This window comes from Pygocentrus nattereri, chromosome 19, assembly GCF_015220715.1.
Source record: "Pygocentrus nattereri isolate fPygNat1 chromosome 19, fPygNat1.pri, whole genome shotgun sequence".
Classification (NCBI taxonomy): Eukaryota; Metazoa; Chordata; class Actinopteri; order Characiformes; family Serrasalmidae; genus Pygocentrus; species Pygocentrus nattereri.
This window is the reverse complement of record NC_051229.1, coordinates 17,912,379-17,937,358: the sequence shown is the minus strand read 5'-3', so window position 1 is coordinate 17,937,358 and position 24,980 is coordinate 17,912,379. Positions and strand designations below refer to the sequence as shown.

At 37.8% G+C, this 24,980-nt stretch overlaps 1 protein-coding gene across 2 annotated transcripts in view; it reads left to right on the top strand.

Annotated features, from left to right (window-relative positions):
- scn12aa (sodium channel, voltage gated, type XII, alpha a) overlaps nt 1-24,691 on the top strand; it is an 80,597-nt gene extending 55,906 nt beyond the window's left edge. Inside the window, exons 17-28 of one of the 2 annotated variants that reach the window (XM_017697197.2) lie at nt 1,161-1,583; nt 4,826-4,940; nt 5,414-5,568; nt 9,959-10,132; nt 11,052-11,078; nt 19,182-19,304; nt 19,882-20,154; nt 20,687-20,740; nt 20,833-20,974; nt 21,067-21,167; nt 21,261-21,531; nt 22,647-24,691. In XM_017697197.2, the coding sequence (XP_017552686.2) occupies nt 1,161-1,583; nt 4,826-4,940; nt 5,414-5,568; nt 9,959-10,132; nt 11,052-11,078; nt 19,182-19,304; nt 19,882-20,154; nt 20,687-20,740; nt 20,833-20,974; nt 21,067-21,167; nt 21,261-21,531; nt 22,647-23,875 (3,087 nt within the window). In that variant the 3' untranslated portion in view covers nt 23,876-24,691. The remainder of the gene's footprint in view (nt 1-1,160; nt 1,584-4,825; nt 4,941-5,413; nt 5,569-9,958; nt 10,133-11,051; nt 11,079-19,181; nt 19,305-19,881; nt 20,155-20,686; nt 20,741-20,832; nt 20,975-21,066; nt 21,168-21,260; nt 21,532-22,646) is intronic. The other variant, XM_017697198.2, reaches the window with a different exon arrangement.
- The last annotated feature ends 289 nt before the right edge of the window (nt 24,692-24,980 follow it).

Sequence of the window (24,980 nt, the reverse complement as noted above, 5' to 3'; positions counted from 1 at the left end):
AAACTATCAGAAGCAAGATATCTTTTTGTTATTAGAACCAGTAAATATTTGTGATTATTTCTTTGGTGAGTGTGATTAGAAGAAAAACTGTTTACAAACAGTAAAACTGTAGACTTACAAATTGAACCACACCTTCTTCCCAGAAAAAACTCTGCCCCTTTAATATGGTGCATCAGTTACAAAGTGGTACTTTTTGAAAATCCTTTTACATCTAGAGTTAAGCTGTTGTTGTTGTTGCTATACATTTAATGTATAGAATTTTATTATGCAAGTTAGTTATAATTAAATGGTTGTAATTTATTAATTACATTTATATTTTATTTACATTCTGTGTCGACATTTTTACATTGTTTTAATGTCAAAAAACACAACATAATAAATTAGTAAATGTTTTTTTTTTTTTTTTCCACAAAACAAGGCTGTTAATTCTCTAAAAATCTCTTCTGTTAGAACAAGAATATGATATTGATTGACATGTAGGAATAGCTCCAGCCCTTATAGTAGTCAACCAAATGAATTTGATTCAGCCAGATCACTCACAATTTTATGATGCAGTTGATTATAAATGTGCCATCATTCTTTTCTGTATCTGACTCTCTTTTCTTCCACATCCTCATTACCCTTTGGATTATTCTAGCCTTGTCAGAGGGTCAAAGGGTATCTGTCACTAATCAGGTCCATTTTGACCCACAGACTGGCTCTTGGGACACGAGATCAAGCACAATGTTAAATGCATAACATTCTCTGTACTATATACAGCTGAGAGCTTAGCTTGCATAGGCTGGCAATTTCCTGGAATTCACACTGACATGGATTCATTTATTGATGCAGCTGGTAAACATGCGTGGCTCAGAGCAGGACTGTGGTTATGCTTACATGATCATAATATCTGGATTAATTTACATGTTGGCAAATCATGTGCAACAAAAACATGCTATTTGTTGTAACCAAACATGTTTACCCCGCATGTAATCTAATAAGATAACAAAAGAGTAATTAATGGACTAACGTAATTTTAGGCAATGTACATGTATTATTAATACATAATTGTATTAAACCCCCACCTGTTGTCACTACATAAGTTGAATGTCAAGTCCATCACACATTTCCCCCAAACTGAGTAGAAATTGTGCAATCTTAAATCTGATTTCTGACTATAGGTGCTGAACTTGTTCCTAGCTCTGTTGCTGAGCTCCTTCAGTTCTGACAACCTGTCAGCTCCAGATGATGATGGTGAAATGAACAACCTGCAGATTGCCATTGCAAGGATCCATGGCAGCCTCACCTGGCTGCTGGGCTTCATCAAGGACCTCTACAATGGCAACTTCACCAGGCAGAGGACCAAAGAGTCCCAGGTAGCCATGAAAGCTCACAGCACCAACCACATTGAATGCAACGGGACAATTGGAAGAATTGGACGCTATGGAGAGAAGTATATCATTCCGGAAGGGGAGGACAGCTATATGACCAATCCCAACTTAACCATATGCGTTCCCATAGCGCCTGGAGAGTCAGATGTGGAGTTCCTCGAGGAGGAAGAGGAGGAAGACACTGAGACATCAGAGGATGAAGAAAACAAACCGGTGAGAAGTTACCGGATGAATTCCTTTGATACTGAAATAATAAAACTAAATGAAAATGAATTAAACAAATTTGTATATTTTATAATCTTGAAGGGGGGCTATAAGCTCCCTGCCTTGCTCACACAATTTTCCCCTACCCCAAAAGGTAGTCAGAGGTTTGCATCTTTAGTTTTGCACTGGATGTTAGTGTATCTTAGAAGCTAAAATGCTTGTATACTACCAGTTACCATTGTGCTAATGCCAACATCACCCCGTATTTGCCTCTGACTAGTTAAGTAATTTCAAACAGACTTGCTTATGTGGTTTCCAACACTGTTGACATATTGTTAATCTATAAAAGTGGTCAACAGTGTCACATAGCTAATAACAGCAGTAGCAGCCTGTATTGAAGCCTGTGTTTTGTCTGCACATTTGTGCATTTGTCTGCATAACAGCTACTTGGTGGGTATGAGCATCCTTGTTAGTTCCATTACTATAGGCTACATTGGCTTCATAGCTCCAGTGCAAAAGAAAGACATTGGACAACTACCATGTGTTGGATGATCAGTAAAGGCAAAATGTCCTAAATTACATAAGTGATTTGTTTTTCTTGTTATCTAAAAAATCATTTGTCAAATATTTATAGCTTTTTACTTCTGTCTCTGAAAAACATTAGTAGGAATCGTCAGCGGTGTCCAATCTTATCCACAAATTCCAACAAGGCAGAAGCACACCTGATCAGTTGCTAAAGACTGAAACCAACTGATTAAACAGCTGGAATCAGGTGTGGGATGAAAATCCAAAGCGACATTGGCCCTTTGAAGATAAGATTGGACATCCCTGTCATACACTATTGATTGGCCTAATTAATAGAATATTTTGTCTAATTCCTCCATACATCCACACACAAATATACCTCAGTCTTCATTCTGACTGGACATGAGTGCTGTCTCTCAAATGAGAGCCAGGGTGCGTAGGACAACTGGATGATGCGAAAGGGCAGATTACTGCATGTGTGTGCCAGGGAGGCAAGGGGAGGGGTCGTGTAACAGCCTTGGATGTGTGAAGGCTGTTCTGGATTCATAAGCTGTTAAGCTGCACCACAGACAAGGTGATCCTAGCTGCAGCACAGTCTCCCTTACATAAGAGCTGAGATGAGAAATATGTCTGCTCAAGTAGGCCAGCTTGCCAAAGGCAAGAGATCAAAAGTGTTACAGAAATTTTTAAATTAATATTGTGTTAGCATGTATTTTAGTGCATATAAGTGACTTTTAATGTAATGCTGATGCATTATATTGTAATACATTTTTAGCTTGGTGAACAGTCATGACAAAGCAGAGTGAAGGTTTGCTGGTGTGTCCTGAGAGAGACATTAATTATGAAGGCTTTTGCTTATCAGTATTTATTAATAATTTATTAATCACTGAATGGCCTAAACGAACCGAATTAACAGTTCAGGTATTTGGTAATTGCATACCAGTGCTTTGCAATTATCTTCAAATCCAAGTCATAGATAGTGACTGACTATAGTGATCAGAATTGAACAGGAAATACTGTACAGTACTAGACAGGAAGTACAGTCATTTTTGCAGAGTAAGCTACTGTAATTTGCAGTAATAGAGAAAGAAGTGAGTGAGAAACAGGGTGTCCCTGAGAGGGGTGTGTCCTGTACCCCATGTGACCAGTTGTGTAATCTTAATACTCGGCAGGCCCACCTCTTTCATAATGATCACGTTGCTCACAAACAGCAGCCCTGTCAAAGAGAGCAATCTCAGCGCCCACATTCCGTTAGTTAAAACAGTGACATTTATTTATTTTTTGGATTCAAAATGAAACGACTATGAGGATAAAGTGCTGAATGACAGCTTTAATTTAAGGATGTTAAATTTGAGTAACCCATGCGGCAATCACAACCCTTTTTATATAAGCCCCCCTTTCAGGAGACCACTAAGAATTGTATCAATTGACATAGTCTTAAATAAAATTGCCATGTTTAGTTCTTGGTATCAGTTCCTTTTGCTGTATTGGTATCAGCCCCAGTTCTGAAACTTACATTATCAGTGTTGGCAGTTTCTAAGATGATTGCACTACTGAGTGACACTTTTATGTGCACCAGTAGATGGATCTTAACTGAAGCAAGCAACATCGGTGCTTTGGGATTATTTCACGCTTGAGACAAGAAGAAATAAAAATACTGTAACGCAAGCTTTTTGAGGGGAGGCACAACCATCAAGGATTTCAGTACATCAATGTAGTTAAGCATTTAAATATAAACAAAGCTAAAGAGCACAGAAACTCTGAAACCATTACAATGTAAAGTTATCCAATCAGTAAAAGCCATTGATTTAGCCATTGCTTTAGTATGTTTTGTTTGTCAATAATGCTTTTAGCAAAAGAAATCCTAAAAAAAGTGGAATGGTGTAAACATCAGTTTTATGTAGTAACAATAGATGGAGTGTATTGGCAGATACTTGAGGATTAGGTATTGATATCAGATGGGAAAGAAGTTGTATGAGTAAATCTCTTTATAATGTTTATAAGATACTTCTAACATGCCTGAGGATCAGTAGGTTGTGCTAAAAGAGAATGCCTACGTGCCTTGCAACTGGCATGCAAAATAACAACCCTCAAAGTAACAACCATTTGCATCTTAGCGATGTAATCAAAGTTCATAGCAATATTAACTCAGTGTCTCTCTCACACTCATACACACAAACACACGCACTGCTTGCTGGCTCCTTAATGTAGGATTACAGCACTGACATTATTGGATTTTGCCAGCACCTTTGGGCCAGTAATCCTCGTAAATCATTTCAAATATGCTGCCATTACCACCCGCGGGAAATCTCCTCAAAATGGCATTAAGATGGCAGGGTTGGTAGCAGCGCAGCCTTAGCTTGAGCCCCATCAGCAACAGTCACAGTTTAAACATACAGACTGTGGATAGTGTTCCTCAATGATCATCTTAGATAATGCCACAGGTCAGTAATATTTACAGTTGTCTGGTCTACCACACTGAATAAACACAGATACAGTATGACACCATATGCTGAATAAATAATATTGGCCATCTAGTATATATGGGACAGATTTATGATTTCCTGTGTGGATGTTGATAGGTTTTTCAAGGAATAGAGAAAAGGTGAATGTCTGCTCTGGGTGTTAATAATGTCAATCAATGCTTTTTAGCCAGTAAGATCCCTAAATAGTGCCGTAGATATGATAGAAAATGGAAATGAACATCTGCCTGTCATCTCTTTCAGGAAGTGATTAGCTTGTCAGAAGGAAGTACTGTGGATCTGAGGAAGCCAGGGGAAGAAGATGAAGAATCTGTGCTGGTTGAGGATACCATGGAGCCGGAAGAGTGTTTCCCTGAATGTGAGTGAATGATAATGTTCAAATTAAATCGGAAAGCACCTAACTTCTCTTGGGGAAAACTATAAAAAATCTATTTTTTGCCAAACCAGTGCTTTGACATTGAAGTTTTTTCTGGCGCTTTCTGAAGGAGCACCTGATCCATTATAATCAAAGCCTTCTGCAAGGCTTAGGTAGATTAGGTGTGGTGGATCAGAGTTACAACTGTATAAAAAAGTCAGATGTCCAGAGGAAGGATGGGTGACTGTTTTAGACCATGTTAGGAAAAATCGTCTCCCCAAATGTAGGTCACTCTATCTGCAGTTGTCGCTTCAAAGCGCTTGACCCAGATCCAGGTCTTATGACATAAGATAACAAATGACTATTTGAGGACACAGGCCTGTACTCCAGATGACCTTGATCTGACTATGTTTTTGGCTAGTTTCCTTCACCTTTTTTTTAGTTGCTGACTCTAATAAAAATGTCGCTTTCTGCAGTCTGCGTGCGTCGTTGTGAGTGCTGTTACATCAACACCACGCAGGGTTTGGGTCTGGCCTGGTGGAGGCTGAGGAAGACCTGTTATCAGATTGTGGAGCACAGCTGGTTCGAGACCTTCATCATCTTCATGATCCTCCTCAGCAGTGGAGCTCTGGTAAAAGGCTGCTTAGAAAATTTCCATGCACAGATAACTCATTTTCTCAAGTTGTTGTCATTTGGTGCTGATATTTAAATACAGAATTTTCAGTTATTTTTTATTACATTTTCATAGCATTTTCATACTAATTACATGTACACATACATTCTGAATCGAGAGTTTCAAGATTACAGTTCTTCTTTGTTGCCTTTGTTTCAAACTGTGCAGACCATTGTCAATTGAGGAAGGGGTGTGCAGAACATATATTATCACTTAAATTTCCAGTCAGAAGATAGGGGGCAGCCATACTTATTAATAAAAATGCACCTTTTGTAATGATGAGTATAGAGGCAGACCCTGCGGGGGCTATGTCATTGTGGTGGGGTGACTTTGTGCATTTCTTGTCATCTTGACAAACATTTATGCATCAAAATGTATCAAAAAATCAAATGTATGACGTAATCCTACTTCTAGATGATACTCTTTTTTTTTTCTCCCCAGTTCATAGGACCTATTCCAGTCTTGTTATCACCTTTGGAGACTCAATCTGCTAATTCTGTCAGAGGAAGCTTTCACTAACTTCATTAATTTGAAATTAGACTATTTCTTGAGATTAATCAATCTCCAGGAATGTCCTCCTTAACCATTTGGGAGTCACTGAAGGCATATTTTCTAGGGGGCGAGATCATCTCTTACTGTGGAAAAAAAAAAAAAACCCACAAGTACTGCACACTTTAAAGCAGGCATGTCAAATTGTGACTCAAGTTCTGCAAAGATCTGTTTACCCTCATTTAGTGCTCTCATTTCAGGTCATGAAGGCCTTGCTGATTAGCTGATGAAGTAGGTGCTTTTAATGAGGCAGTGTGCTGTAATCTGCAGTGTTTTGGTGGTGGCTGACACATGTTTTAAAGAACTGGAGATACTGGAGCTAGATAGGCTTTGTAGTCATCTCCCCTCTGCAGGTGCAATGAAAAAGCGTATATCACTGCAAACCAAGTTTGCTCTTCTGCCAATATGATCATCTCTAAGTCATAATAGGAGTGTTATGAACATGTGGAAAAAATGGTTGGATACTCACTCATCAGCTGTGGCAAAGAACTGCCAAACAAACAATTTCAGCAATTAAGGATGAGCGAGGCTCAAAAAGCACAGACCAGCCTTTTTATACACCTGGGGACAGCTGGGTTGGAGGAAGACCTCTCAGTCGCAAAGATAGCATCAGCAATCAGATCTATGCATACAGGTAAATCTCTAGGACCAGACAGTTACCCAATGAACTTCTTTACAAATACCTACTATCCACTTTATTACTGTCAGTTTTCAAAGAGTCTCTTTAATCAAAATCCCTACCTTCAGCCATTTGCCAAGCAGCTGTCTCTTTAACCCTCAAGAAAGACAAACATCTTAAAGTGCAACTTATTCCATCCAATTTCTCTTCTATATTCAGCTAAAATCCTTGCAAAAGTTCTGGCATGTGAATTTGGAAGTGGTTCTTCTTTCCATCTACTCAAACAGAGCTGTTTTGCCTTTTGAATATCTTTTATTGGTGAAGGGAACAGAGGGGATGAAGAGGTGCTGGGTATGTATGGTGTGAAAGACAGAAATGCGGAAGGTCAGATGGTTGTAGATTTTGCAAAGAGAATGGAAATGGCTGTGGTGAACATGTATTTTCAGAAGAGGGAAGAACACAGGGTGACATACAAGAGTGGAGGGAGGTGCACACAGGTGGATTATATCCTTAGCAGGAGATGCCACATAAAGGAGATTGGAGATTGTAACGTGGTGCCAGGGGAAAGTGTAGCAAGGCAGCATAGGGTGGTTGTCTGTAGAATGAGGTTAGAAACAAAGAAGAGGAAGAGAGTGAAGACAGAGCCAAAGATTAGATGGTGGAAGCTGAAGGAGGAGGATGGTCTCAGGCAGTTCAGGGAAAAATTGCAACAGGCCCTTGGGGGCAGTGAGGAGCTACCTGAGGACAGGGAAACTACAGCTAAGGTGGTGAGAGAAACTGGCAAAAATGTGTTGGGAGTTTCATCTGGTCAGAGGAATGAAGACAAGAAAAGTTGGTGGTGGAATGAGGAAGTCCAGGAGAGTATTCAGAAGAAGAAGGCAGCTAAGAAAAAGTGGGATAACCAGAGAGATGAAGGAAGTAGGCAGGAGTACTGTGAGGCTAGTCGCATAGCAAAAAGAATGGTGGCAAAGGCAAAGGCTCAGGCCTATGATGAGCTGTATGAGAGGCTGGACAGTAAAGAAGGAGTAAAGGACTTGTATTGCTTGGCTAAACAGAGAGATAGAGCTGGAAAGGATGTACAGCAGGTTAGGCTGATAAAGGATAGAGAGGGAAATGTACTAGTGAGTGAACAGAGAGTGTTGAGTAGATGGAAGGAGTACTTTGAAGAACTAATGAATGAGGAAAACGAGAGAGAGAGGAGGACAACGGGGGGAGAGATAGTGGATCAGGAAGTGCAGAGAATTAGTAAGGTGGAAGTGAGGGCAGCTTTAAAAAGGATGAAGAATGGAAAGGCAGTTAGTCCAGATGACATACCTGTGGAGGTATGGAGATGTTTAGGAGAGAAGGCAGTGGACTTTTTAACCAGGATGTTTAACAAAATCCTGGAGAGTGAGAGGATGCCTGATGAGTGGAGAAGCAGTGTATTGGTCCCCATTTTTAAGAACAAGGGTGATGTGCAGAGCTGCAGTAACTACAGAGGTATAAAGTTGATGAGCCACACCATGAAGGTATGGGAAAGAGTTGTTGAAGCAAGGCTAAGGCGAGAGGTCCAGCTCAGTGAGCAGCAGTTTGGTTTCATGCCCAGAAAGAGTACCACAGATGCAATTTTTGCATTGAGAGTGTTGGTAGAGAAGTACAGAGAAGGTCAGAAGGAGCTACATTGTGTCTTTGTGGATCTAGAGAAGGCATATGATAGGGTGCCAAGACAGGAACTGTGGTACTGTATGAGGAAGTCAGGTGTAGCTGAAAAGTATGTTAGGGTGGTGTAGGACATGTATGAGGATAGTGAGACAGTGGTGAAGTGTGCAGTTGGATTGACAAATGGTTTCAAGGTGAAGGTAGGGTTACATCAGGGATCAGCTTTGAGCCCCTTCTTGTTTGCAATGGTGATGGACAGGTTGACAGATGAGGTCAGGCAGGAGGCTCCATGGACCATGATGTTTGCAGATGACTTTGTAATCTGTGGTGAGAGTAGAGAGCAGGTGGAAGAGAATCTGGAGAGGTGGAGGTTTGCACTGGAGAGGAGAGGAATGAAGGTCAGTAGAGATAAGACGGAATACATGTGTGTGAATGAGAGGGAGGCAGGTGGAAAGGTGAAGATGCAAGGAGTAGAGGTCGTAAAGGTGACTTCAAATATCTTGGGTCAACCATCCAGAGCAATGGACAGTGTAGAAAAGAGGTGAAGAAAAGGGTGCAGGCAGGATGGAGTGGGTGGAGACGGATGTCAGGGCTGATGTGTGACAGATGCTGAGATTTTCGTTGGGAGTGACAAGGATGGACAAGATTAGAAATGAGCAGATCAGAGGGACAGTAAAGGTGGAGCAGTTTGGAGATAAAGCCGGAGAGGCCAGGTTGAGATGGTTTGGACATGTGTTGAGGAGGAATAGTGGATATATTGGGCAAAGAATGTTGGAGATGGAGCTGCCGGGTAGAAGGAGAAGAGGTAGACCTCAGAGAAGGTTTATGGATGTAGTGAAGGTGGACATGGAGATGGTTGGTATGAAAGTAGAGGCGGCAATGGCAATGTTTAATGTTTATATGTGTGTGTGTCTCTGGTACTTGAGGGGCATGGAACTTGGTCAAGTTTAAATTGTAAAGTATCTTCTATTTTCAAACCTGAATGGTATTGATCGAAAGATTACGATTAAGCAGCAAGACAAGTGAATATAAGTGTGGCATATTAACTTTTTGTCCATACGCAATAAATGTTGTGTACACAGAACAAATTGATAAGATAAACAAACAGGTAAGTCCCAGTTTAAAAGCAGTCCTAAACAAGGAGCAATCCTCACTGATTCACTGGCTCAATGAGTAAAAATAGTATAGAATTACAGCAACTATGTATATTACCAAACAAAACTCATCCCTTAAACTATTAGTAATCTACATCAAATTATCAGCAAACTGGGCTCCTAGGTAGCACATCTGTCCTGTGGTCTGCTTTATTGTCAGGAGTGTGTGAATTTGATGTAGCTGACTTGTTGAACCCAATTGAACAAACTGAATAATGTAGACTTAATCACTGCACTTTGGATCTACACACTCTTCTCTGTCATCTCTTTGTTTCATTGTGATGTATAATGCAATATGTAGGCCCTCCAGTTTTTTATTATGTTTTATTGTTGTATGTTTTATTACTATCCAGAATTTATTATGATGCATAGCGTTTGTCTTTTTCAGGCATTTGAAGACATATATATTGAACAAAGGAAAGTGGTGAAAGTGGTACTGGAATATGCAGACAAGGTCTTCACCTATATCTTTGTGTTGGAGATGTTCCTCAAATGGATTGCATATGGATTTAAGAAGTACTTCACAAACTACTGGTGCTGGTTGGATTTCCTGATCGTGGATGTGAGTCTTACAGCTTTGTTCATCATGTTGAAGTTGGCTACCTTAAGAAAACTTTCATAAAGATCAGTTCAGTTTAGCCAGAATATTAAGGGTGCATGTTAGGGTGGTATGCCTTCTAAATTCATACAAAATTATTTATTTTGTTTTATGCAATAAAATCACCAGTATAAGATCAAATTTCACTTTAACACTGTTGATGTTCCTGGGTGCTAACTCACTATAAAAAATGGTCCGGCCAAGACTGTCTGAGGAAATCACTTGCAAATAAACGTGGCGTTACATCACTATTCATGTTTCTTCATATACTAATTATAATAATAGACACGACCCTTTATGAATTACATTTATATGAATGATTAAACATGAACACAGGTTTTTCACAGCCCTTAATATTGTAATGGCTTTCATTCATTTTTAAACATCTTACATAAAATGATACTTGTGAAATGATGAGTGCCGTCATATTTATATTGTATGTAGGCAGTAAAAGCTGATTCATTGTTTTAGCCTAAAAAAGTAAGTAACCTAGTTGTCTTACAATTTTGAGTTAATTGAACCTGTAATAGTAAGTTAACACAACATTAATCTGTGTTTTACATTCTGTTACCTTATTATTTAAAGTTCAGTGAACCCATAATTTGAAGGCAACCAGGATACTTAGTTTTTCTAAGTTTGAACACCAAGTGATTTTTTTTACAGTGTTCGTGCAGCATTGTTACATCGTCCTTACTGGCCCAAAGAGTCATTGTAAAACTAAATGCTACTGATTCAAGGTTAAAATAGCCACATGAACATGCAAATTCACACCCACATTCACCAAAATATGGAGTAATTTGAACTGGCGAGTGAGATTTGATTTGCTTGCACAAGCCCTCACTGTGTTTCTCCTGGTCTCACCCGCCCGTCTGACCCCATACAGATCTCCACACACACCTCTAATGATAGGGTAAGTTCATAGTTCAATGGTCAGAGGTGAGTAAACACTCAGGATAAGCTGTTACATCTGCATCACAACTGCTTTTCTGCTTCACTCGTACCACTTCAAGATATAAATGCCACCGTCTCTCGCTTTCTCTCTTGGGAAAAATCCAAACCTGCATTTTATTTGCATTCAAAGTGTGTAGTGCTACAGATTTTGTAACATTGATGTGGTTACATGCTCAGGACCTTGGCTTTTATATCAGATGAAAATGCACCCATCAACTGAAATGTTTATAAAACAAGACAGTGTTTTATGTTTTATTTGTTAGTAATGTCTCACAATAGGTTTGAAAACAATTTTTATAATACTGTATTTAATTTATAGAAAGGATGCTAAGGATTGCTAAGGACAGTCCCTTAAGTTAATCTTAGCTTAGCCTGCTTACAAAAAATTAAGATATTTTCAGGTAACTAGGTCATGTAGCAGACAATAATAATTATTATTTTATTCAGTTGTGTGCTTTATGTAATTGTATAATAAAATCTTTGTTTTTTTACCTGTCTTTTATTAAAGCCACACACAGAAACACACTGTATAAATCTTGTTATATATTGGATAAAACCCATAAAATACTTTCTTTTATAAAGAACCAGCGATTCTTGGGACTAATATAAAAAAAAAATTAAATATCTATATATTATCATACAGTGTCCTAATTTGGCATTCAGGATACTATTTGGGCACCACGAAAATGCTAATCTGGCTGAGATTATTCGACTTCATTTAAAAAATAAATAAAATTCTTTATAAAACCTCACTCTATTTAATATATATGCATATTGAAATGCATATATAGTTGAGTATGCATCTATGTGCACAGATTAACGTGGATATATGTGCATACTTTGTCTTCTGGTTTGTCTTCGTGTCATTTCATTAGCTGCTCACGAACCTCATACCATTTCCAGCCACGGTCATCACAATGGGTCATTCGACAGTGGAATACCATACTGTTCTGTCTGCTTTGAATGTAGAATAGAGTGGAAGTGTATGTGTTTAAACAAACTAAATTATAAATCAAACCTCAGTATTTGATGAATTTTAAATGTCCCAATAAGCGTGTTCCTGTAGAATGTCCCAAAACACATAAGTATTGGCTCTACACTGTTTAACCATTTATCTTGGCAGACTTGACCACATTGCTATATGTAGAATATATTACAAAACTGTTACTCTGCGTGCACACTGCCGATAAAAAATTACTCACTTGGGCAGCCCTTGATAGAACTCTTAAGGTAGCAAGTTCAATTGGAATGTGTGGTCATACTAACTACATTTTTAAAGGAATGCAAGCCAGAGTCAACCAGCAAAGTGAACAATAAGTGTAGGCTTTTTTCACTAACATTATGTAAGACAATAGTTGAATGTGGATGTTGAAAGAAAATAGTAAATTCATAAGATTGAACTTCTTAATGTTTTTTCTTCCAATTTATACTGACTAGAAATGCCTAGTAGGCTAAATAGTGTCACTCACTTTAACACTAAATGATGACTGATTTGCATCTCTCTCTGGAAAGCATATTCAGCATCTGTCTCCTTATCTATGCCTTAAAAAAAACAATAACTTAAGCCAGTTGCTTAGTTCACACTGAGGCAATGCTGATCTATCACTTCACTAAAATGGTATCACTCTTCTCAAATTGAATTGTGGAGGGCATCATTTAATTTCATGATACACTTTCTTCTAACATACCTCATTTTTTATTTAGACTGCAGAACATATCAGCTTTCCTTATGTTTTCATGTAAATGCTGCGGAACAAATATTCGATTGGAATCAAGATAAATGTAGTTTGTTCCATGGAACGTGAGAACGTTATCGTCACCCAGCATCACTGCTCATTTGCATTAATTTGAGAAGAGCTGAACATCGTGTCCCTCTGGCTGCACTACCAACAGTCATTGTACTGATCATTGAGTGATGCTCGCTCTCATTTACAACAAATGCTTTCCAACTGCCTTGCCACTTTTGTCTCCAGTGGTGTGCATGCAGGGTTAAGCAGATTCTCCTTCCTTCTTTTCAATGGTCAATGTTGTTAAAGTTGAAGTTGCCCTAAAATAAGCCAAGTATTCCTTTTTTCTTAGCTTTCAGTGCAGATTTTATGTGCAGGTAGATTAACCACAACTGAAACATTGGCATTGCAGACTATACAAATGACTGTTAGACTGTTTTAATTGGCCAATTTTTTGAAAATATGTCTCACTGCTACAACTTGTGAATATTGTCACAGTAAAATACCCTAAAACCTTGAAGGCTGTCATGGCCATTTAATCTACTCTTCTTTGTTACGACCAGGATTTCCTAATCTCATGAATTTACTTTATGTATAGTTTATGTGATCAAACTGAGATAATAATTTATATATTTTCAGTAGAAGACGACCTTTTTGAATTAGAAAATAAATGAATATTGCAGGAATGGCATGCATCAGTTATGTTTATCATTATTGTCATCCAAATTGTGAATCACAGTGCTTTCAGCAATAAAGGCGGCATGATGCATCTTTTATATAGCAATAGCTCAGTCAAATTTTGATCTTTCTTTAACTTTTCCATGGCAATGTTCACTTTAACTCGTTCAAATCTTTAACCAAATGTGTTTGCATGTCCACATTGGCAATAGTGAACTTGTCAGTGAGTAGAGTCAGAGCTTTCTGTGTGTTACCCTGTTTGCTATCACTTTGTAAAAGACATACCATGCTGCATTTCAGATCAGTGCAGGGCATCCTTAATGATAAGTATGAGAGCATGGTTTTGTAGAAGCTTTGTTTTATTCATGAACTTTTGTAAATACTATGTAGTGTTTACCTACATACAGTGGTGCTTGAAAGTTTGTGAACCCTTTTCCATTTTCCATTTTCTATTTTTCTGCATAAACTTGACCTAAGACTTCATCAGATTCTCACACAAGTTACAATAATAGATAAAGAGAACCAAATTACAAATTAGACAAAAATATTAAACTTGGTCATTGATCTTTTGACTGAAATAATCCAATATCCAGCCTTTATAAACATATCTGTGAGTGGCACAAGTATGTGAACCTTTGCTTTCATATCTGGTGTGACCCCCTTGTGCAGCAATAACTGCAACTAAATGTGTCTGACTGTTGATTAGTCCTGCACATCGGCTTGGTGGAATTTTAACCCATTCCTCTGTACAAACTGCTTCAACTCTTATGGTGGGTTTCATCCCATGAACTGTTTGCTTTAAGGTGAAGACTTTGTCTTGGCCATTCCAAAACATGAAATTTATTCTTCTTTATTTTTGGTAGAATGACTTGTGTGCTTTGGGTCAGTGTCTTGCTTCATGACCCACGTTCCAACTCATGGACAGATGTCCTGGTGTTCCTTTACAATTTGCTGGTATAAATCAGAGTCCATTGTTCCATCAATGATGGCAGCAGATACAGCAAAACAGGCCCAAACCATGATACTACCACTACCATGTTTTAGGTCAAATTTCTCCAGAAATATAAAAAATTTAAAGGGTTCACAAACTTTAAACCACTGTATATATAATTATGTGTGTGTAATTTTTTTGTTTATCTTTTTTATTAAAGGATTCATTTTTTCCCTGTGAAAGTTAAAGGGCTGATTTTATACCAAAAAATGTTTAGGTTCCTGTAATGACAGTAATTCATAATCCCCATAGTGACGGCCTAATGGACTTCCACCTGCATAAATTCCTCTTAAACAACTCTTGGTAGATGTTTCCCAACCTATTTTATTTATTTATTTTGCCTGCCACCACCCCACCTCTTCAGAAGGCCATTTTTTCTTTATTACTGGTATTACAAATTTCTTTTAGTATATGCTGCCATCATGTAGAGGGAGGACAACAAACTGCAAACATACAAGCAAACAAAAATTACAAGGGGAATAAAGGAGGAAAAAATGGTAGAAATTGGGAGAAATTATAATATTTGTACCCTCCGAGAATTAATTGAGCTATAGCTATTTATAATACCTGCCATATAAATTTATTTGTGTGTGTGTGTGTGTGTGTGTGTGTGTGTGTGTGTGTGTATGACCAGGAACATTCGGTTAGAGGCACCTCAAGTAGGTGTAAAAGCCGATGGTAGTTAAGGTGGTTGTAGAATTTGTAGAAATTCGTTAAGCGTTGACCATGTTTTTTTGTATTGGTGAGATCTGTTTTTGAGATGCTGAGATTTTTTCCATTGCTATGTGTTCTTTTAAAAAATTTTTACATTGATTGCTGGTGATCTTTTTCCTTGTTTTCCAATTTGTCAGAATAGATGTCTGCTGGTGAGGGTGGAGGTTAGTATTCATAGTCATGCTAAATGTGTTTTCCAGAATGTTTATCCAGAGGTCAGTAGAGGGAGTAACCAAGAGATCTTCTTCCCTCTTTGTCCTTGGTACATAAATTGTTTGGTCTAACTCAGATAGGAATTTATAAATTTTACATAATATTTTTTTGAGGAGATGTTTAGGAATTCTGAAATTAGTGGACTTAGTTCTAGTAGTTCTATCTTTTTTGTCAGTGTGTCAGTGTTGATACTATCACTGGGTTTTTGAAATAGGAGTGTTTGAATGTTGTACTAATGAATGGTAAGTCTGAGAGTTGTATTTCATTACTTGAAGCTTGTTCTACTGCTCTCCATAATTCATCTGTTTGATTAGGCTAGATCCATTTTATTTGATACCCAGATATGTGACATATTGGGTGCTCAAGTGAATAGGAAGAGACTGTGCTGCTGTATCTGATAAGTTCATGTTAATTGATAGTATGGTAGATTTAGTCCAGTTAATAGAGTAATTGAATATTTGGAGTTTTTTCAGTAATCTGTATGGTTTGAGGAATTGATGTGGGGGATTTTGCAAAAACAGTAGGATGTCATCTGCATATAAAATGATGACATACAGTTTGGGTATGGATATGTCGTCGCTCGACACTTGTTCAATCACCTTGCTTAAGTTCTATCCATGGTTTGGAAAATAAAACGAATTCAATTTGTTGAAAGAATTAAAAAGAATCAAACAAACTAAGAAACGAGTAGACTAAGAAATACGAGAAGACTCTTCAGAATTCAGAAGTGCAGGTCCTTTATTTCTTGAGCATGGAGAATGTATTCCAAAGGCAGTTGGACGACACACCCAAATATACAGAATTTGTACACATGTTTTATACCCTCGGTGAAGGTGGGGTGACATCGCCCCACCTCTTTTTTGTCATCTCCTGGTTTCATAAAACCACCATTATATTCAAATTGACCTTCAAATGTCTATCAAATAGGGTCTTGTGTGAACCATTATCTCCAAGTCTTGTCCAAATTCTTTTTTAAAAAAAACATTGTGCCCAGCACATGCTGGTACTTTTCCATCTCGGCTTTTTGGCCTTGAAAGGTTCACAAGTTCACTCAAAAGCATCTGTCCTCATACTGAGGTTATTTTAGGGCACTTATTCCAATATGCTTAGGCCTTAGTTATGATCTAGCCTGTATAATATATGGCATTTTAATTTTGAGGATTTTTAATTTACATCAGATACCTTTTATGTTTTTGTTTTGTCATATAGCTGATGCCAACAGTTCTATAAAAATTGAGAATAGGAGGGATGAGAGGAGGCATCCTTGCCTAGTACCTCTGTGCAGTGTGAAATTTGGTATTAACTGTGGTCTTGGGTGCAGTGTAAATTAATAAATGATTCTCTGAACCCTATTTTGTGCAAGGTGGTGAACAAGAATTTCCAATTGACTTCATCAGAAGCTTTCTCTGCATCTAATGTGAATATTGATTTGTGAATCGATGTGTGATGCATCAAGTTAAGTAGTCTACGGATGTTAACGGTTGAATGTCTTCCTTTGATGAAGCCGGTCTGATTGCGATCTATAATTGATGGGATAACTGTTTCTAACCTAGTCACCAAGGTCTTGCTTATAATTTTTATGTCTGTGTTAATGAGTGATAGTGGATGGTAGCTGGTGGGTAGGGTGGGGCCTTTGTTAGATTTGAGATGAAGTGAAATTATTGCGGTATTCATTTCAGATGGTAAAATCTTGTTATGCTTTATTTCAGCAGTCATTCTATTGAATAGTCAGGCGAGTATTGTCCAGAAGTGTTTCTAAAATTCAGTGGGAAAGCCGTCAGGACCATGTGCTTTATGATAAGACATGAGGTGAAGGGCATTATAAAGTTCTTCTGACGTTCTTGGATTTTCCAGTATTTGTGTTTGTTCTTTGGTCAGTCTTGGAAGATTTATGTTATCAAGAAGTGCAAATGTCTTCTGTTTCTGGATCTTGATCTAGTGAGTATAGATTTTTATAAAATTTCCTGAATACTTGCTTGATATCTTCTGTTGTTTGCATAATATTTCCTGCTATTTCTTTCTTTTATGTTTTACTAGATTAGCCAGGAGTTTTCCAGATTTGTTACTGTGGTCAAAATCTTTGTGTCTTAATTGTTGTATTAGGAATTGAGTCTTCTTGTTTATGAGTTCATTGTATTGTCAGTTACACTTAGCTCATTTTCAGTTTTATCTGTGGAGTTGTTTAGCATCTTATTTGATAATTCCTTAATTTTTTGTTGCAGATTAGATTTGTTTTATGGATCTTTCTTTTTTTGTAGGAGGAGTAGGATATTATTTTGCCTCTTACTATGGCTTTCCCAGTTTCCCAAAGTAGTGTTCCCAAAGTTTCTGGAGAATCATTCATTTCTAGGATGCCCTTTTCGAATATAACTACTAAAAATTCTAATTCTTTTAGGAGAGAAGTATTAAGGTGCCATCTGAAAGATTTATGTACATGATTTATATTCCACTTGAGTGAAACAGGGGTATGGTCACTAATTATTATAGGGTGGCATATTATGTCTGAGATGTTAGATGTAATAGAGTTACTGGATAGAAAAAAATCAATGCGAGAATGTGAGCCATGAACTTGTGAATAAAAAGAGAATTCTTTGGTCATTGGATGTTTGAGGCGCCAACCATCGCTGAGCCCCAAATCAGTCACAAAATATTTAATGGTATCTGTTGGTTGCCAATTACGAGTGGAGTGTGCACTGTTTTTTTTATCACGATATGGGTCCATGATGATATTGTTACCTCCATTTATAATTGCGGAATCTGGGATAGTATAAAGATTAGTGAAAAAATCTTGAAGTTAAGAAGATATTGGAGATGTTAATACTGATTATGATATACGTTCTATGTCTGTTTTAGTGGTTTTATTTGATTCATTAGGATGGAAACAACTCTTTGTTTGAAATTGTAGTAAGATGAGAATATGTGACTGAACTGTGATGACTTCAATTTGTGATGATTTGTTTCTGATGGATGTGTTTCTTGTAATAAACATATATCTGTCTTTAAAGAAGATAGAAGATGTAGTACCTTGGTTTGTTTAGCCTGTGTGCCATTACCACGAGTGTTCCAGGTAACAAACTTAAGTGCCAACATGTCTAGTGTAGAATTTGATTGTGTGCATTAAAGCTGTTTAATGAGTGTAAAGATGTTTGTGACTGGTGTGTGTGGTGAGCTGTGTATGTAAAGAGATACATCTTTAATATCTGGAATATATGGCAGTGATAAGAGAGGTTTTTTTTTAGTTTTTGTTTTTTCAGAGAAAAAAAATATGGGAAGAGGGAAAAAGACAAACACACAAAAAAATAAACAGAAAAAAATGGAAAGCAAATGATTACCAAGAGAAAAAAGAAAGAAGAGTATAAAAATAGGGTTTGGTTTGAGCGGTGTACAGGAACAGACCTTAGTGCATTTTGTTGTTCCTAAGTACAGCCTAGGATGTTACAGATATGTTTTACAGGGTGTGTGAGTTAATGTGGGATCATGCATGCATCTGTATGAATGTGCGTGTGTGTGCACACGTGTGGGTGTGCGCAATAGAGAGATTAGAGACATTTCCCAACCTAGAGCTTAAGACCAGTCACTTCGGGTGTCAGAATAGCATTGAAGAGAAATCTCTGTGAACACTAGTGTACCATGAAGATTGTACAAAGCGTTCAGATCCAAGTCCTGCAATGCACATGCAACAGCCCATCAACTTGTAATTTGCTTCAACCTAAAATATGCTTTTGCTCTTATTTTGCAGGTGTCATTGATTAGCTTGGTGGCTAACTCTCTGGGCTATTCGGACTTTGGAGCTATTAAATCTCTGAGGACCCTAAGAGCACTCCGACCACTGAGAGCCCTGTCCAGATTCGAGGGAATGCGAGTAAAACATATTCTCTTCTTAGTCCTCTTGACTCTTTTGGCACAAAAACTATACAGTCTGTGCATAATCAAGACAGTATCATGTGTTATAACCTGAACATGTGTTTCTAGTATTTTTAGTATTTACACTATTAAATTTACTCTGTTAAATACTAAAAAGTATTTAGCATTAATACTAGTGTTTCTAGTATTTACACTCAAATAGAATACATTTTAGGCTGTATTTTTTATAATTGTAAAAAAAAAAACTTCTATATAGTAGGTATTAATTAATCCTCATTCAGTTATTTTTACAAAATCCCCCATTTTAAATGACATTCATCAGGTTACAATATGTGTATGAGCTCTCCACTGTCCCTACGAAAGGTTCAGCCACTCAGAAATATAATCTGTGACAGCATGACCAAATGTTCTAGTGTGGTTATCATCACTTCTGAGCCAAATAGCATAATTGTACTTGCAAGTTTGTATAATATTTCCTTATGTAGCTGATTTACAGAATTGTCTTATAAAGCTGGTGTCAAGTAAGCTGTAATGTGGTGGCTGTTGGTCTAACGTCTCTATTTGCATTTGGTGAGGTGGTGGTTAATGCACTGATTGGAGCCATCCCCTCCATCATGAATGTCCTGCTGGTGTGTCTCATCTTCTGGCTGATCTTCAGCATCATGGGTGTCAACCTTTTTGCTGGGAAATTTGGAAAATGTGTTAACAGGACAGGCTACATCCACAGTGCTTCCATTGTGAACAACAAGTCTGACTGCCAGGCCATGAATGACACTCAGTTCTATTGGACCAAGGTGAAAGTCAATTTTGACAACGTGGGGTTGGGCTACCTCTCGCTTTTGCAAGTTGTAAGTCCCTGATTTACTCACTTTTGGTGTATCTGCATTTTTGTTAATTTCCATTTCACCCATTAACAGTTATAGGTTAGGCCTTCATGTTGTATTGCTTTTAGAAGAATATTGACGGAGATTATTTGGTGAGGTAGCCAAGCAACCATGCCCCTGGCTCTGCTGAGTCATCTCACCTCCTCCCTCTCACCTCATTTATCTCTAGAAATAGTCTGCTTTCAGTCATTCACAAAAGCTTGTAATTGCCTGTTACCAAGGCAATGGCGCTTTATGGTGACCACATCCTGTTGGTTTCATATTGACTCATGTGTGAGTCTTGTCTTTCCAATGGGTAAATGAATATATATATATATATATATATATATATATATATATATATATATATATATATATATATATATATATATATATATATGTGTGTGTATATATATATATATATATATATATATATATATGGTCCTAATATAAAAGCTACATTTTACAACATGGTTTCTCAAAACCCTGTGTAAAACACTGTGTCGTTGTTACACAGGCAACTTTCAAAGGCTGGATGGAAATCATGTACGCAGCAGTGGATTCCCGGGGGGTAGGCATTACTGCCTTTTAAAAAAAATGGAAAATGTTTAGTGTAAATCAAAGTGCAATGCTCTGAGTCATGTGTTGTTTTCTGCACCACAGGTAGAAGAGCAGCCTGTTAAGGAGATCAATCTCTACATGTACCTGTACTTTGTCATCTTCATCATTTTTGGCTCATTCTTCACCCTTAATCTATTCATCGGTGTCATTATTGACAACTTCAATCAGCAGAAGAGAAAGATAGGTGCTGATACTTAACTGTTTTGGAAATAATATTTGTAAATGAATTTGATATTTTCATTTAAAATAAGGTTGATGTTGTTCTGCTTTGGTAAGGTGGACAGGATATCTTTATGACTGAAGAGCAGAAAAAATATTACAATGCAATGAAAAAGCTGGGAACAAAAAAGCCACAGAAGCCCATACCAAGACCATTGGTAAAACACTAATTATCATCAAGCACATTATAAGCTTATTGTTAGCTAAGCTTGTTAACCTGCAATTTTAACACAGTTCTTTGGTCCACCTAGAACATTTTGCAAGGCTTCTTCTTTGACTTGGTGTCCAAACAAGCCTTTGACATCACAATCATGATGCTCATCATCTTGAACATGATCACCATGATGGTGGAGACGGACGAGCAGTCTGCTCGCATGGAGTTCATCCTCAACAACATCAACTTGGCCTTCATCATCATCTTCACCACTGAATGCCTCATTAAGATCGTTGCCCTCCGCTGCTACTTCTTCACCATCAGCTGGAACATATTTGACTTTGTAGTCGTCATCCTTTCCATTGTTGGTGGGTACAGTTGCTGTAGAGTTCTTAAATCAGAGCGTCAAACTTGCCTTGAGCTTTGTATACTATCACTGAGACTTGGCTTCAACCAATGCTAAATCCATCTGTAGCTGTGATCCATAACACATTAGTGCTGCCCTAAATAATTTAAATACTTAAGTGTTTGTTCGTTAAGTAGATATTTGATTCTCTCTGTAGTATTTGGAAGCTTTATCTTTTTTTCAAGCTACAAAAATTGTAGCTTAAACATGTTTCATCAGCAAAGAACTTTAAAAATAGGAATTATTGTTAATATATGGAAGATCTTAAAAATAAATAAATTATAGCTTTTTTGGTTGAATATATCATAAATTCATGCTAGGCCTTTATATTGCTTCACCTCAGAGGGGAAAAATGATGTGTTAAATTTGTGATAAGAGGCTGGTATACCATTTAGACATGACAGATCTTCATCTCAAGTAAGTTAACTCTTGCCAGCAGCTCTTTTGGCTGCAGACCAGGATGGAAGCTTCAGCAGTTCTTCTGAACCCACTGAGCTTGGTACCATGTCCAAGGCTATGATCGAAATTAGTATAGCAACATGCGTTGTGTGTGTTGTTGGCTATAAGTATAAGGACTCATTTCATACTTCTGCACCTTTTTGAACAACATGGTAGGAGAGCTGAATATGCTTGGAGCAGAACATTGGCTAACATCAAGCTGAATTAACAGGGAAAGAGGGACTAACTGTCTTATTGGTATCTATCAAGGAGACCTAGATAGTGCAAAGGGAGAACAATTATTTTGGTTCATATTAATGGAGGGTTTGGTTATGTTATAATTGGAAAGTGTAGAACAACGCTCCCTTCTCAGGCTGGAGTGTTGGAGAAATCTTTGGAGCTCAAAGATACTTGTTCTCTAAGATTTGTCTCAAAGATTTCTTGTTCTCTTTTCAGGAACTAGAAAGAAGGATATCTATTAATTTTGTGTTTTATAAGCATTATAGTCACTTTTAACACTCTGAGCTAATAATTTTTTGTTCATTTTACTGAATATGCTGTATCATGTTGAGGTATCATTATTTTATTTTTTAATTTTAGAAGTTTGATATGTGATCCTTCATCTGTTTCTCCTCACAGGAATTGTTCTGGCTGATATTATTGAGAAATACTTTGTGTCTCCAACCTTGTTTCGAGTGATCAGGCTGGCCAGAATAGGAAGAGTCCTTAGGCTCATAAGAGGAGCCAAAGGAATAAGGACATTACTATTTGCCTTAATGATGTCACTGCCAGCACTATTCAACATTGGCCTCCTGTTGTTTCTCGTCATGTTCATTTATGCCATTTTTGGCATGGCCAACTTCGCCTACGTGAAGAAGCAGGGTGGGATTGATGATATGTTCAACTTTGAGACTTTCGGGAACAGCATGATATGCCTTTTCCAGATCACCACCTCGGCTGGCTGGGACAATTTGTTGGATCCCATTCTGAACAACTCACCTGAGGAATGCAACCCACAAATCATCAACACGGGAACCAACACCAAGGGCAATTGCGGAAATCCTTCAGTGGGGATTACCTTCTTTGTTAGCTACATCATTATCTCCTTTCTTATTGTTGTTAATATGTACATCGCTATCATCCTGGAGAACTTTAGCGTGGCCACTGAGGAGAGTACAGAACCTCTCAGCGAGGATGACTTTGAGATGTTCTATGAGGTGTGGGAGAAGTTTGATGTGGAGGCCACACACTTCATCGAGTACTCCAAGCTGTCAAACTTTGCCGATGCACTGTCTGAACCCCTGCGGATTCCCAAACCAAACAATATTACACTTATTACCATGGACTTGCCCATGGTGAGTGGGGACAAGATCCACTGCCTGGACATCCTGTTCGCTTTCACCAAGCGTGTCCTGGGTGAGTCGGGTGAGATGGATGCCCTTAAGCAGCAGATGGAGGACAAGTTCATGATGGCCAACCCTTCCAAGATATCTCATGAGCCTATCACCACCACGCTCCGGCGTAAGCAGGAGGAAGTCTCCGCCACTGTCATCCAGCATGCCTACAGGAGGCATCTGGTCAAACGGCAGATGAAGCAAGCTTCCTACTTGTACCGACAGATAAACTTTGAGGGTGTGGACATCAAGGATGCCCCGGAAAGGGAGGGGCTCATTGCTTGTATGATTAAGGAGAATTATGGCCCTGAGGATGAAATAGTTGAGGAGTCTCTGCAGTCCTCCCCTCCCTCATATGAGACCGTCACCATGGCTCCCAGTGACCTCTTTCAGGAGCTGTTATCTGACTCCAGAGACCCTGTGCCCTCTCAGCCTTGCACCTCTACAGAGACTTACGAAGAGACCTTTCTTTAGGAACTGCTTTTCCTTTTTTATCAAAAGTGTGCTTGGGTAAATTTTGTTGTTGCCACAATTTGTAGAGTGTCTGGATAAACTTTTTCAAGATGAGCACTTTTGACGTTTATAGCACATCGGATTTAATGGAGAAATTATGCTTTTTTATTGTTATTTGCTATGTTGGAATATGCAAAGGCATCCAGAACTTAATTATCAGACTCTCAAAAACACTATTTTTTGCTGTTTTTTATGATGCTTTAACCTTGCACAAGCCATAAGTTATTAACTCCGCTATGAACAGCCTGTAAAATCAGGATATTTGAGTGATGGTTTGAGAGGATGGTCAAAGGACGTCACTATATCAGTAGACTAAATAAAGGTTAAGGTCAGGCCAGGCCATATTAATTATTGACTCAGTGGCTTTTGGGCGAATATTATTTACCTCACAACAAGATGCCACTTAAGTATAATGATAGATTTGTAATTTATCATATTCCTCACCAAATGACCAGATTTTATGCAGAAGATTTTAATTAATTAAACATAACTGTGCAGAAGTCTTAGGCACCTAAGTACATGATTTAAAGATCTTAGTATTAGTATTAACATTGCTTGTGCTTGTAAAAACACCATATGTCATTAGAATAAATGCAAATAAACATAAATCCAGGAAAAGTAACAAGGGTAGCTAGGAAAACAAACTTTGGTTCCACATGTCTCCTCAACGTCCCCAGCCATTGCATGGATTTGTTTGATTCCATCACCAGCACATTTGAAGAGATTTGGAAATAGTTAAATGAACACATTCATAGACAATAAATTGCTATTTATGATGTTAATATTATTTGTATTAATTTTAATATTACTGTATTTCTAAGCAAATAAAGAGCTTTTTAATCCTATAATTTTCTCAGGTTCCTAAAACTTTTGCACAGTACTGTATATATAAATATAAGATATATTAATATATATATTTCCCCAGGGCTCCAAAATATCACTAGTTTTGTAAAGTTTAAGTATCTGGGATTAAAGGGAACAATGTCAACTTGACAGTGACTGTGGGTTGGCGAATGAATTGTCCATATTTAGGACATATATATACTCAGTAGCTCTTTTAATGAGC